A 12,582-nucleotide genomic window follows, 5' to 3' on the forward strand; every position below is an offset into this window, starting at 1 on the left:
ACAGTTTTCTTTCTTGTGCTGACAAATTTCCTATTGGAAGTTTGGGAGTGATTTTAAATAGCCAATATCCTTTAGTTTGCATCACAGCCGTAAACCAAGATATCAGAGAATGACTGGAAATACTGTACATTTTAAATGTGTACTGTATATCTGCTAGATGTGTATTTTGTCAGCTAAGTACAGTAGCATATAGATGACCTCAAAGCAAACAGACATGGATTAATAGCCACAAAACTTTTACTTTTATTTTTTTCAACACAAAGAAGACAGAGGCTGATGTGTCTGCTAGAACTTTATGGTTGTGACAGATGACAAAAATAAATAAATAAATAAAATGCAAAAAATATATACAGTATATATTCTGCTTTAGTGCCACATCACATAAAATCAATTTTGAGAACAATGTTTTTATGGCTAAATTTTAGCATGCTAGTCAGTTTTGTCATTGCTGTTTGTGTTTTTAAAGCAAAAGAACATAAGTGTAATTCATCAGTCCTCAGCCAATATAATGTTGAATTTAAAAATGAAAAACAACCATGTAAGAGGTAAATCATGCTTGTTGTTTTTCTAAGCACTATGATTTGTGGCTCTCCATCTCTTTTGTTGATAGACTCCTCCTGTCTGTGGAACCAGTTTGCTTGTTCTAAGAACAAGTGCATAGCAAAGCAGTGGCTCTGTGATGGTGAAGATGACTGTGGAGATAGAGTGGATGAGAGCGTGGATCTTTGCGGTATGCATATGATCTCTCCTTTCATTCCTAACAACTGTAAATGTTCGGCTAATTAAAATGTTTCATGCCACAGTGGCAGCATTTTAAAAGATTTGAAAATTGAGTTGAATGCAGGCTAAATAAGAAGCAACTATTATAAATTGGCCAATTATAAAAAAATAAATTAAAAAAATTGCAATCATGTTATAATACATTAATAAATGTTTGCAGTAAACATTTGTTTAATTGGATTGTAATTAAATGTCAGCAAGATATTAATGACATTGCCCTGTGCCTAATAACGGCAAATGTAATTAAAAAAATAACAAATAAAAAATAATTTCAGAAGTTGAAAAGCAACACTCAACTTCTAAATGTGTGTGCTATAAATTTGTTCGAATGCTTTTCTGAGTGGTCTCTCAAGATGTTCAAGTAAGCAATGAGTTAACGTCTGTCATTTATAATTAATAGCCCTGAGCAACAATTAATGGTGCATTGCCAACATCATTTTGTCCAGGCTCTGTGACCTGTGCCCCAGGGTTATTCAGTTGTCCAGGCTCGTACGCCTGTGTTCCAAAGCGCTGGTTGTGTGATGGGGAGAGAGACTGCCCTGATGGGAGCGATGAGCTTGCGGCGGCCGGCTGTGGTAAATATTCTCATTGATCTGTTTAAAATTGTCTTCTGCATGTCAATGTGCTATCGATGAAAGTTCCCTTCAAGAGTTGCTCTAGCAGCTATATTGGGCATTCTTTATAATTTTATATGTGCTAAGGCCAGGATTTAAAAATCTAATGACATCCAAAGAATAAGATATACTTAACCACAGGCACTGCATTTGTAATGCGTGTTGTAATATCTTTGTAAAGTCCAGGCACTCATAGAGATGAGTGGGGCTGATATGAAAAGTACCCTAAAGTGAATACATTCTTAGTAGCTCAAGGTTTTGATGTTTTTCCTCCAGCTCCAAATAACACCTGTGATGAGAATTCCTTCCAGTGCCTTAACAAAGGCTGCATTCCAAAACGCTTCGTTTGTGACCATGACAATGACTGCGGAGATGGTTCAGATGAATCAGTAGAATGCGGTAAGCATCTTGCATCTTATGGAGTTTTGTGTTCCTTGCCACAGTTGCCTTTGGCTTGCTCACTGGGGGCCTAAAGACAGTCATTTTTAAGGCATGATTATTAATTGCGTTATTTATTTAAACTGCACAATGTGCGCTTCAAGACATTACAGCACCATTTTCTGTTGCAGCATAATTTTCCGTAAAGCTGCTTTGAAATGATGTGTGTTGTGAAAAGCATTATACAAATATAAATGACTTGACTAAAACTGTCTGATTTCTCACACTATACAAATAAGCTGTGTCAAGCTGTGTTTGACATGAAAATACATGGATAATGTACTATTTTTTCTATAGCAAAAGTATATCCTTTCCACATTTTTTAAGGCATTTTTTTAATACCTGATTTTCCCTCAAGGATTTTTTATTTTATTTTTTATGCTAATTGTATTTATTCATTAAAATAAACTGAATATCACCAAAATCTAACAATGAAACAGTAAAAATGTGCAGTGTTTTAATAAAAATACCAAGGCATTTCTCAGTTAATTAAAATTCTCCTGTAAGCCTAAGGCTGCTCTGTGCTCAAATCATTTGCACTATTCATTTTTAATAAAGACAGAACAATTTAAAGAATTGTCAGTATTGTACTGAATTAATTTGGGTTTTCAAAATAAATTTTTAAATATTTTTGCTTATATCAATTAACACTTGTGGGCCTTTTGATGGAGAAATTGGACCATGGTCTTCACAAGATGAAAGGGCACCTTCTCTGCAGGACATCAGCCATGTGCATACGCCCTCACAATTTATGTCATAAGGCCATATTGCACTAAAGTAGAAAGATGAAATAGAATGTATATGATATTATTCATAACAAAAGAGATTCCAAGAAATCATCTCATTAGAAAATACATTCTGTTGCCCAAGAATAGCAATATTACATATCACATATCTTTGTTGTCTCCAGTTATTTTCATCTTTCACACATTGCTCAAATGTTTATTGTTCAGATAATAGTTTACCCAAAAATAAAAATTCTGCCATCATCTCTCATTCTATAAGAGCAGAATATCCAGCCTAAAGTAGATGGGGACCAGAGGTTGGGAAGCCCTAAAAAGGACAAAAGTCACCATTTAATTCGTGCACTGTGTTCCAAGTCTTCTGAAGCTTTGTGATAAGGTGGATGACAAGACCATCTTGTGAGGAACAGACCAAAATTAAAGGAATAGTTCATCCAAAAATAAAATTTCTAACATCATGTACTCAGCCTCATGTCATTCCAAACCTGTATGACTTTGTTTCTTCTGTGGAACACTGACAGCCTCAGTCACTATTCACTTTTATTGTATGAAAAAAAAAAAAGAAAAAAAAAATGCAATGAAAGTGAACGGTGACTGAGACTAACATTGCAGCATTGAACATAAAATGAGTTAGGAACAAAGAAAGTTATACAGCTTTGTAATTACATGATGGTGAGTAAATTATGACATTTATTTTTTTTATTTTTGGGGGGTGTGCTATCCCTTTAAAAATCATCGTTCACTTGAATTCTTGTCTTCCACCCAAGTTCTCAAATTTAATTCACACTTTTCACAGATTGAAATCTGTCAAGTCACGATACACTCAAGTTTTTTTGTGTATTATAATTTGACCAGGTGAAACGCAAGAAGGACTTGATCTGTTCATCACACAAAGCTATCATATGGCTTAAAAAAAAATGTTTTCATTTAGCGCAGGAGTCGAGTGTATTACTTTTGTTGTGCTTTTATGTCCTGTTCGGGGCTTGACAGCTTGATTGCCTTCCACTTTTGAGGTATTGAAAAGAATAGCCTGGAAATTCATTTCAATATCTCCTTCTTTTTCCTTGAAAGAAGAAAAAAATCATATGGGTTTGACATAAAGATGAATAAATGATGTCAGGGTTTTCACTTTTGGCTGAACTATCCCTAAGTTTTGTTAAAGCAGAGTATGTCAGTATGCTGACAGTTCTTACACTTTATGCAGCGTACCGCTCATGTGGGCCGGATGAGTTCCGCTGTGCTGATGGCAGATGCCTGCTCAGCGCCCAGTGGGAGTGTGATGGTTACCCTGACTGCCCTGACCACTCTGATGAGCTGCCCCTCAATCTCAAATGCCTGGCTGCTGGTAATGGCTCTGTAAAGCTGTGCCTGAAATATGTTTGACTGATGGATGTGGGGCTCACAGAACATCTAAGGCATTACAAGTTGCAATACAAGAACATCATGGATAAAAGCAGGGGGACTAAAGTGGATAACTTTGACCTGCAGGGATGGCATGTTTTCAGCTAAGCATATAAAGCTTCTATGAAAAAGCTTTGCACTTACTGGCAGTTGCAGAAAGCTTGAAATAACATTTGGCTTTTTGTTGAAATTCAACTTGGCATTTAGCTTTGCAGTTTTCATACCATTCAATCAAATCCATGCTATATCCAAAAGCATTTTTAGGTTTTCAACAAAAACATGTCTGTTTTGATCTTTTGTATTTTTCTTTAATTTGTTCCATTTTTTCACTCCCCTCTTTTTTTCTAGAGAGCTTATGCAATAGTTCCTTTTTCATGTGCTCAAATGGCCGCTGTATCTCTAAGAAGAGTTTATGTGACCTGAAAGATGACTGTGGGGATCGTTCAGATGAGAAGAACTGCAATGTCAATGAATGTCTCAACCGTCGTGTCAGTGGCTGTACGCAGGACTGCCAGGACTTACAAGTGGGATACAAGGTTGTCCAATAATATATCTCGCTCGCTCTCTATAAATATTATATTTTATACATCATATTTTATTTGATGTCAGAAATACAGTATATTATAAATGTTCTATAATAAATTAGTATATGTTCTTTCAGAGATTTGCCAAGTTTGAGCTTAAAATCTTATGTGGTCTTTTCATTATTTATTCTACTTTGTAGACATATACATAAACAATTCTGTTGCTGTGATTTTTTTTAATTCATATAGTATCTGTTGTCCATGCGTCCCTCAACTGACTTTTCAATAAGGGAGCCAACATTTACTTAGAACAGCATTCACAAATTCATATAATTTGTTACATACAGTCTTTTACTATGTAACATCTAGAAATACAGCATAATCTCAGCTACACTGATCTAATTTTATCTTAAAGATTAACAAACAATGGAATAAATAATACATTAAAATCACTACAATTTATCTAAACTTACAGTTTGTTTAACCTAAGGTGGCAACATATTATTTTCCTTCACAATTTTGCTGTTCAGAGAGTAATATATATATATATATATATATATATATATATATATATATATAGAAATGCATTGTTGAAATTTAAAGTGCAGTCTTTACAGAATCCTCTACAGAAACAAATACACTATTTTTAAGCTACATGACAATTGATTTCCCCACCCAGAATCTCTTTTTCCCCTCTGATCAACCTACAGAGGAAACACATGTTGAAGTGCTCCTTAAAGTGTGCTATTAAATGCATTTCTGTAAATGTATTCGTACCACAGTGGAATTGTAGTTTTACTTTTCCTCATTGGTAATTTTTAATAGATAATGGCATCAATTATATTGTTGCAGTTATTTATTTACTTAGACGTGTTTATAATAATATAAATGTATTTATGCATAAGTATGGTGATGAATTATGTTTCATTTATTTTGAAGCAATGCACACATTAATGTTTAATAAAAAAGGGCAAGAGAAATTGCAGCATTGGATCTAACAGTGAAGATGAAGTCTGCTTTTAAGAACAATATTAAAGGATACATGATAATCATACATTTTTAGTTTATATTGTTTTTTGATTATTTCCTATTGAACAGAGTTGCGCTATGGCAGCATTTCCAATATGTGTGCACATTTTTCTTTCTTATTTGTGTTATTGCCATGTAAAAAAAATAAATAAATAGTAACACAAATAGCAACACTCTAAGGAGCACTTCAACATGTGTTTCTTCTGTAGGGTGATCAGAGGAAAAAACAAAAGAGTCTGGGTGGGGAAATCAAATGTCATGTGGCTTAAACACTGTGTATTATTGGTTTCTGTAAAGACTGCTGTTTAAATCCCAACAATGCAATTTATTATATATGTTTTTCTTTTCTTTTTTTTTTTTTCTTTTTTTTTTTTTTTCAGAATAGCAAGATTGTGAAAGAAAATAATATGTTGCCACTTTAAGATTAAACATAGTGTAATTTTAGTTAAACTAAATTAAACATAAACTAAATTTAGTTTAGTTTAATTTAAGTGATTTTATGATTTATTCCATTGTCTGTTAATCTAAAATTAGATCAGGTGTAGCTGGGGTTATGCTGGATTTCTAGATGTTACATAGTGAAAGACTGTATGTAACAAATTATATTAATTTGTGAATGTTATTCAAAGTAAATATTGGCTCCCTTAGCAATTTATTGAAAATTCACTTGATATATATTTATACACATAATGTGAAAAAAAAAAAAAAAAAAAAACATATTTTCAATTGTTAGAATATAATGTGAACCAAAGAGGGATAAATTTGATATTGCAACACTGGCAGTCTTTTAGTCTGGTTTGTTTTTGTCATTATCTGTATGTCCAAATGCGGGCAGGCTTTACATTCTTGTCACTTCTTTCAAGTGAGTACAACATCTATGACAAAACTTACTATAATTAATTGATTTTCAGAAAAGCAGCATTAGTCAAGTATCAAGTATAAACAAAAGCTTGTACCTTTGGGAGCTGTCTAGAGGCATGCCTGATGTAGGAGATTTCAGAGCTAATTCCTTCTAGTCACAGACACTTCTGCTGAGTTTCTGATGGGTAAACTAGATTTCAAGAGTGCCATGTTCATGTGACCAATGATCATCAGAGGTGTTTGGATGCAGAGAATGGCAGAATCCACCACAAAATCGATAAAGAGGCCACAGGAGCTTACGCTGCAAACATACAAACATGCCAGGCAGGGGGCACATACTGTAGGTGAAGACTCTGACCTTGTTCACTGTATAAATGGAAGTATCATCACAAGGTCCTTGAGGTTACAGACTGAGGAAAGAACATGAGTTATTCTCTCCAGCTACAAAAGAACAACTGACTCAACCCAACCGAGGGTTTTGATTTAGAAGATTTAGAACATGTTTAAGGGCTTGGCACAAAAGTTTGTGATTTTTCATTATCAACATAACACCAGCAGTTTTTCTTGTGTGAGGTGCATTTAGAACTTTTGAACAAAATGACTTTTTTAAAGGGATAGATCGCTCCAAAATGAAAATGATCTGTTATTATTGTTATTCCAAACCCCTATGATTTTCTTTCCTCCGTGAAACTCAAAACACATTTACCAGAATTCAATTACTTTAAGTTCACTTAATGATTATTGCACTGAATCAGATGTTTTTTTTAATTTATTATTATTTTTTATTATTATTTTTTTTATGCTTACAGCAATTTCCTGGTTTACAATCATATCTAAATTAACTTCTATAATTTTTCATTGTGTCTAGTGTAAGTGCTGGCCAGGTTTTCACCTTAAAAATGACGGAAGAACATGTGTTGATATTGATGAATGCTCCACCAGCCTCCCTTGCAGCCAAACCTGCATCAACACTTACGGTTCCTATAAGTGTTTGTGTATAGATGGCTATGAAGCCCCCAAGAAAGACCCCAACAGCTGCAAATCTGTTTCAGGTAATCCTCCATAGTTTATATCCATACCTATTGTGCTTTTTACCCTAGGTAGAACACACAAGGGCCATGCTAGATAGTATAATTGTATTCTGTTTCATTGAACTTTTGATTTTTCAGTAAGTCAATTCTACAAGAGTCAAAGATACATTAACACGACAACACCTCAGTGATTTCAGATGCTTTCTCACACTGAATGTGTTACAACTTAACTAGCATGCTGATTTCAGGCTTTGTTAACATCACGTCACCTTTGATTGGTGTTAAGTGAGGGCTAATGAGCATACACATTTAAAACTTCCGCAAGAACAAACCCTCATGTGTTTTTCTCTAACAGCTGAAGAGCCTTTTCTTATACTAGCCGATCTTCATGAAATCAGAAAATTAAGTGTTGGTGGATCCAATTACACTCTTCTAAAACAGGTAAAGCTTTACGTAAACTGTTTTTTTTTTTTGTTTGTTTTTTTCACACTTTATTGAAAGTTTGCACATACAGTCTGACTAGATGAGACTGCTGTAATGCGACTGGAGATTCTAAGTGGGCTTCAGAGACCCGACCATAAGATAGAACTGCTAGCTTTGTAAAAGCATAATAGGGGACCAATTAAGAGCTGTGGTGACATGGCTTTGATAACAACACATAGTCTATTGCCTCCTGTGCCCTTTGAGAACACTAATTGAAGTCATTAAGTAGGCTCCCGTCTTGGTGGAGCTTCAACAAGAAAAAAAAAAAGCACTTTGATTTAGTTGTTTGCCTTAAATGTGTGCTATATACATTTTTACGTTTAATGTGAGTTTTTTGTCTTCATTTAAGTAAATTTTTCTTTATAAAGTGTTGCTTGATGAGTGATTAAGTATATTTGAGTTAATTTGTGTTCTTGGTAAGGTGGAGTATAATTACCACAGAAGCATGTCTATATTAACTATAAGCTAAAAGCCAAACATACGATAAATGGAACTGATGTGGGACTGCTGCAGCCGGTGTTGTGCCGAATTCCCCGCCAGATTCTTACTCCCTGCTTCCTCATTGGTCCCTATACCTAAAGCTCACCCCTACAACGTACACCCATCCCTAACCTTAACCATAGTAGGGAGTCATTGGTCCCTATCCCTAAAGGCCACACCTATACCTACCCCCATACTAGGGAGTGAAAAATCGGCATGACATACGGTCTGTCGACCCACCACTCAGAGTTTGAACAATTTCAACTTTGAATCCATTGCTACTGTTCTTTTGAAGCATCAGCATTTGGATGAAGTATCATTACTTGGGCAGTGCTAGTGCTAAAAGCAGGACAAGACTTTGGACGTTTTCAGAATGGCATACTACCACACCACTTGCTATTTCTGCCACACACAGGTATGACAGAAGCATAAGAGTAGTATTGGTAGTATGCCATTCTGATCCCGTTCTCTGCAGCACTTTTTCATGTGGAGTCCAAAGAGGTGCTTAGCCCTGGATATCAAGTGGATAGTCACATCCTGCCGACGGTTTAATATTGTGGTGGATGAGGGTTTAAGAGATTTAATGCCCATTACGACAAATACTCAACCTATGGGGACTAGTTTTTTCATTTAGTCAAACTCTCACTTAGACTGTGGGAAACATTTAGTGTTACTTGAACTGGTGCTATTTTAGTGCATAAAATATTATATAGTGCATTATATATTTAAACGATAAAAGGCTTTGATTGGAAAATGTTAACAAACATTATTGTTAAATATTGTTTAGTTTTCTTTCCTAAGAAGGAAATACGTAAATTGTTTAAAAAGTTAAACCCTAAAATAGTTCTGTTCCCGGGGCCCAACATTTGGTGCTACGCCCCTGTGAATAGCTCAATGAAAAGTCTTTTGGACTCTTAGATATAGCCACTACTTCTTGGCCTACTGTTGAATGTTGCATTTCCCTGTACTATTAACCACAGCTGGTGTCATTAGAGAACTATAGTCATTACCATCTAAATGATGATTCTTAGTGAAATGTGAGTTTCCTCAATTTGGCACTCGTTACATTATTCATACCAATTGAAACTGTCATCCAGGGGAATGTCTAGAGGGCTCTCAAGAACTCTCCCCCTTTATGGAGTAGTCTTATTAGTAATCATTCAATTTAATTTATTCAGTTTTGTTTAATAAGGGCAAAGGGAGGAAAGTTTTTGCTCCTAAATGTGAGTGACCCCTGCAGCCTCATTGTGACACCCAGAGGTCGTTGTTGACCACCAAACCAGCTTTGGCTGGTTTAAGCTGTTTTTTTGTTTTGTTTTTTTCATCAGGGGTAGAGTATTTATAAATAAAGCATTTCTAATGGTTAAAACATTGCCCAATCCAAGTAGATGCCCTGGGCCTATTTGACCTGCATGAATCCCCCTTTTGTGTTTCCCTAGGTATCACATAAAAAACAAAAAAAAATTTTTGTCTTTAGAACATTTGAACAAAATGACTTTTTAAAGGGATAGATCGCTCAAACGAAAATGACCTGTTATTATGTCAGTCCAAACCCCTATGATTTTCTTTCCTCCATGGAACTCAAAACAAATTGACCAGAATTCAGTTACTTTAAGTTCACTTCTCATGTATTCATTTAGGTTTGGCTGTACATGCCAGAAGTTCTGCCAGAAGAGCATTGCAGTAGTCCAGTCTAGATACGGTATAACAAGAGCTTGCACAAGGAGTTATTTAGAATGCTCAAATAGCAAGGGTCTGATCTTCCTAATGTTATGCACAGCAAATCTGCCTGATCGGGCCTGGATGGTGTAATTGTTGATAAGTCTAGGTGAATGGTAAAGTTATAATGAACTACTGGGCTCGCTGGAACAACGAGAAGCTCTGCCTTTGCTAGATTGAGTTGGAGATGATGTTGTTTCCTCCAACCCAAAATATCTGTGAGGCAGGCTGAGATCCGTGCAGCTATTGTTAGATCATCAGGCTGGAATGAGAGGTAGAGATGTGTGTCATCGGCATAGTAATGATAGGAAAAGCCATTTGCCTGAACTACAGATCCCAGTGATGTAATGTAAATGGAGAAGAGGGGCCCCAAGCATTAAACTCTGAGGTACCCCGGTAGCTAGTTGGTGTGATTTTGGCACCAAGACAAGGCTAAAGGTCTTTGTGAGGTTTGCTGGAGGCTTATTGACCTGTCTTTGGGAGTGCTGATGGTCTGATATGGGTATCAGGTTGGTTTTCGTCTGTCATCGTGCCTGTCGCCTGATCTTAGCACCCGTGGTGAAGTGGGTAAAGGGGAGGCGAGCAAATGGTAGTCTGACTGAGAGGAGGCTAACATGAACATGACAGTAACGAATGTACCCTCAGCATTCGCTCTGAAGGCTCTCTGAACTGCTTCCCTGGATTCTAAAGTGAGCTGCAAGCATATACCAAACATTTCATCCTGTTTGAAAATCAATACTATGAATTGATATCAAAGTTAATGTATTCTCTGTATGTTTCATGTCCGAAGAACATCCTTGCCATATTCTGTCAAGAGATAAGTGTATGTGAGGTGGCTAATTAAGCATTCCATCTTGTGTTGGGATGTTTGTGACTTAATTTACCCCTTCAACTTCTGTGTTGGGTTCTCTTCTGACTTCTACAGGGTCTTAATAACATCATTAGTTTGGATTTCGACTACAAGAAGGAGTTCATCTACTGGATTGACTTCAGCAGACCCAGTGGCCGGAGGATAAACAGAATTCGCCTTAATGGCAGTGACCTTAAGGTACGTCTGGATACTCATTTATCAAAATCAATATTGTGAGACTCTCGTAGCCAGACCTTTGATGAAATGGCAAAGGGTCTGGTTCACATTACAGCTAATTCTGGCCAAGAACTGCCTACTTCATATGAAGAGACCATTTGAGTAACACATAATGCAACCAACCACAGTTTGCTTTGTTTTTATGTGCAATTTAGGGATGGTTTTATCTGAAATAGATTATACCACGATATTAGTATATTGGTGTGAAAATGTCTCTTCATCCAAAAGTAGAAAGTGCAGGCTGTTTCCCAGACATAGTTGGAAAAAAGAACAGACTATACAATTCTGCTTGTAGATATCTAGTCTACTTGCTACTTACACCCTCAAACAAAACTCAGGATATCTTGTTCAAAGATTTGGCTCCACTAACCTGGCAAATTTGTGCAAATCCAGTGATTAGTTCTTCCTCAAAAGTGATCATTTTATTAACCTTGCACCTTGTAAATATGACTTTGTTCAAGGCAGACTGATGGTAAAAAAACAAAATTATGTGCCCTGCTCCTGGAAGTTGCGTGATGTCAGCCAATCAGATCAGACCTTGCCGGATGGAGAAGGTTCTTTCCAGTTTTGTGTACAATATGCATCAAATGGTCATTGAATGGATTGTGCATCTGTTAGCATGCTGTTTAAGACTGAGACTAAACAAGGAGTGACAAAAATGCTAAGTTGTCTGGACAAGTTATTATTTGTCATGTTAACAAAGGGGTGCTATAGAGTGGTCTAAAGTCAACATCTGAATATCTAAATAAATTGTTCTGTTTTAAAGCCATACAGCTATAGGTTGCTCATTTTAGCAATATTTGAGGACTCATTAAGGTCACATTGTTAATGCTCAGATGCAAATCTCTGCCACGTACCTGCTGAGCAACACTTTCCCCCATCTCATTAGCTTCATTGCAGGGGCCAAGAGCCTCATTTGGCTTCATTACACAGTGTTGCCCCCTCCTGATTTATCACCCCTGCTCAGCACTAGCTAAAGCCATTTGAAATTCATTATCATTTCCGGGTGTAATCTACAGAACACTGGAAATAGAGACAATGAAGGCTGATAAAATATGTTTAGGTAAGAAAACTTTACCCATCATTAGCTGGAGATATAATGATAATCTTACAACATAATTATACAGCTCCATTGCAGTCACTATTGCTGTTGCACAAAACAAAAAAACAAACAAAAAAAAAAAAACAAGTTTATTGATCAATAATTTGTTAATGTGGTGATTGTAATAATACATGACTTACAGCAGAAGACACATAATTGTGTTTATTCTCTTACCATGCTAGAGAGAAAAGACAATGAATTTTGACTTAACATTTATGATGACTCATGATACAGTCATAAAGAATCTCTAATGACTGGTTCCTGTACCACGACTGGTAAAGTATGGCACT

At 36.0% G+C, this 12,582-nt stretch overlaps 1 protein-coding gene across 1 annotated transcript in view; it reads left to right on the forward strand.

Annotated features, from left to right (window-relative positions):
• LOC127446903 (low-density lipoprotein receptor-related protein 1B-like) overlaps positions 1-12,582 on the forward strand; it is a 491,131-nt gene that overhangs the window by 424,061 nt on the left and 54,488 nt on the right. The window contains exons 52-59 of the mRNA XM_051708221.1: positions 611-730; positions 1,227-1,355; positions 1,671-1,793; positions 3,780-3,920; positions 4,325-4,512; positions 7,259-7,442; positions 7,777-7,862; positions 11,029-11,151. Coding sequence (XP_051564181.1) covers positions 611-730; positions 1,227-1,355; positions 1,671-1,793; positions 3,780-3,920; positions 4,325-4,512; positions 7,259-7,442; positions 7,777-7,862; positions 11,029-11,151 — 1,094 coding nt within the window. The remainder of the gene's footprint in view (positions 1-610; positions 731-1,226; positions 1,356-1,670; positions 1,794-3,779; positions 3,921-4,324; positions 4,513-7,258; positions 7,443-7,776; positions 7,863-11,028; positions 11,152-12,582) is intronic.

Source organism: Myxocyprinus asiaticus, chromosome 10, assembly GCF_019703515.2.
Source record: "Myxocyprinus asiaticus isolate MX2 ecotype Aquarium Trade chromosome 10, UBuf_Myxa_2, whole genome shotgun sequence".
In the NCBI taxonomy this organism is placed as follows: domain Eukaryota; kingdom Metazoa; phylum Chordata; class Actinopteri; order Cypriniformes; family Catostomidae; genus Myxocyprinus; species Myxocyprinus asiaticus.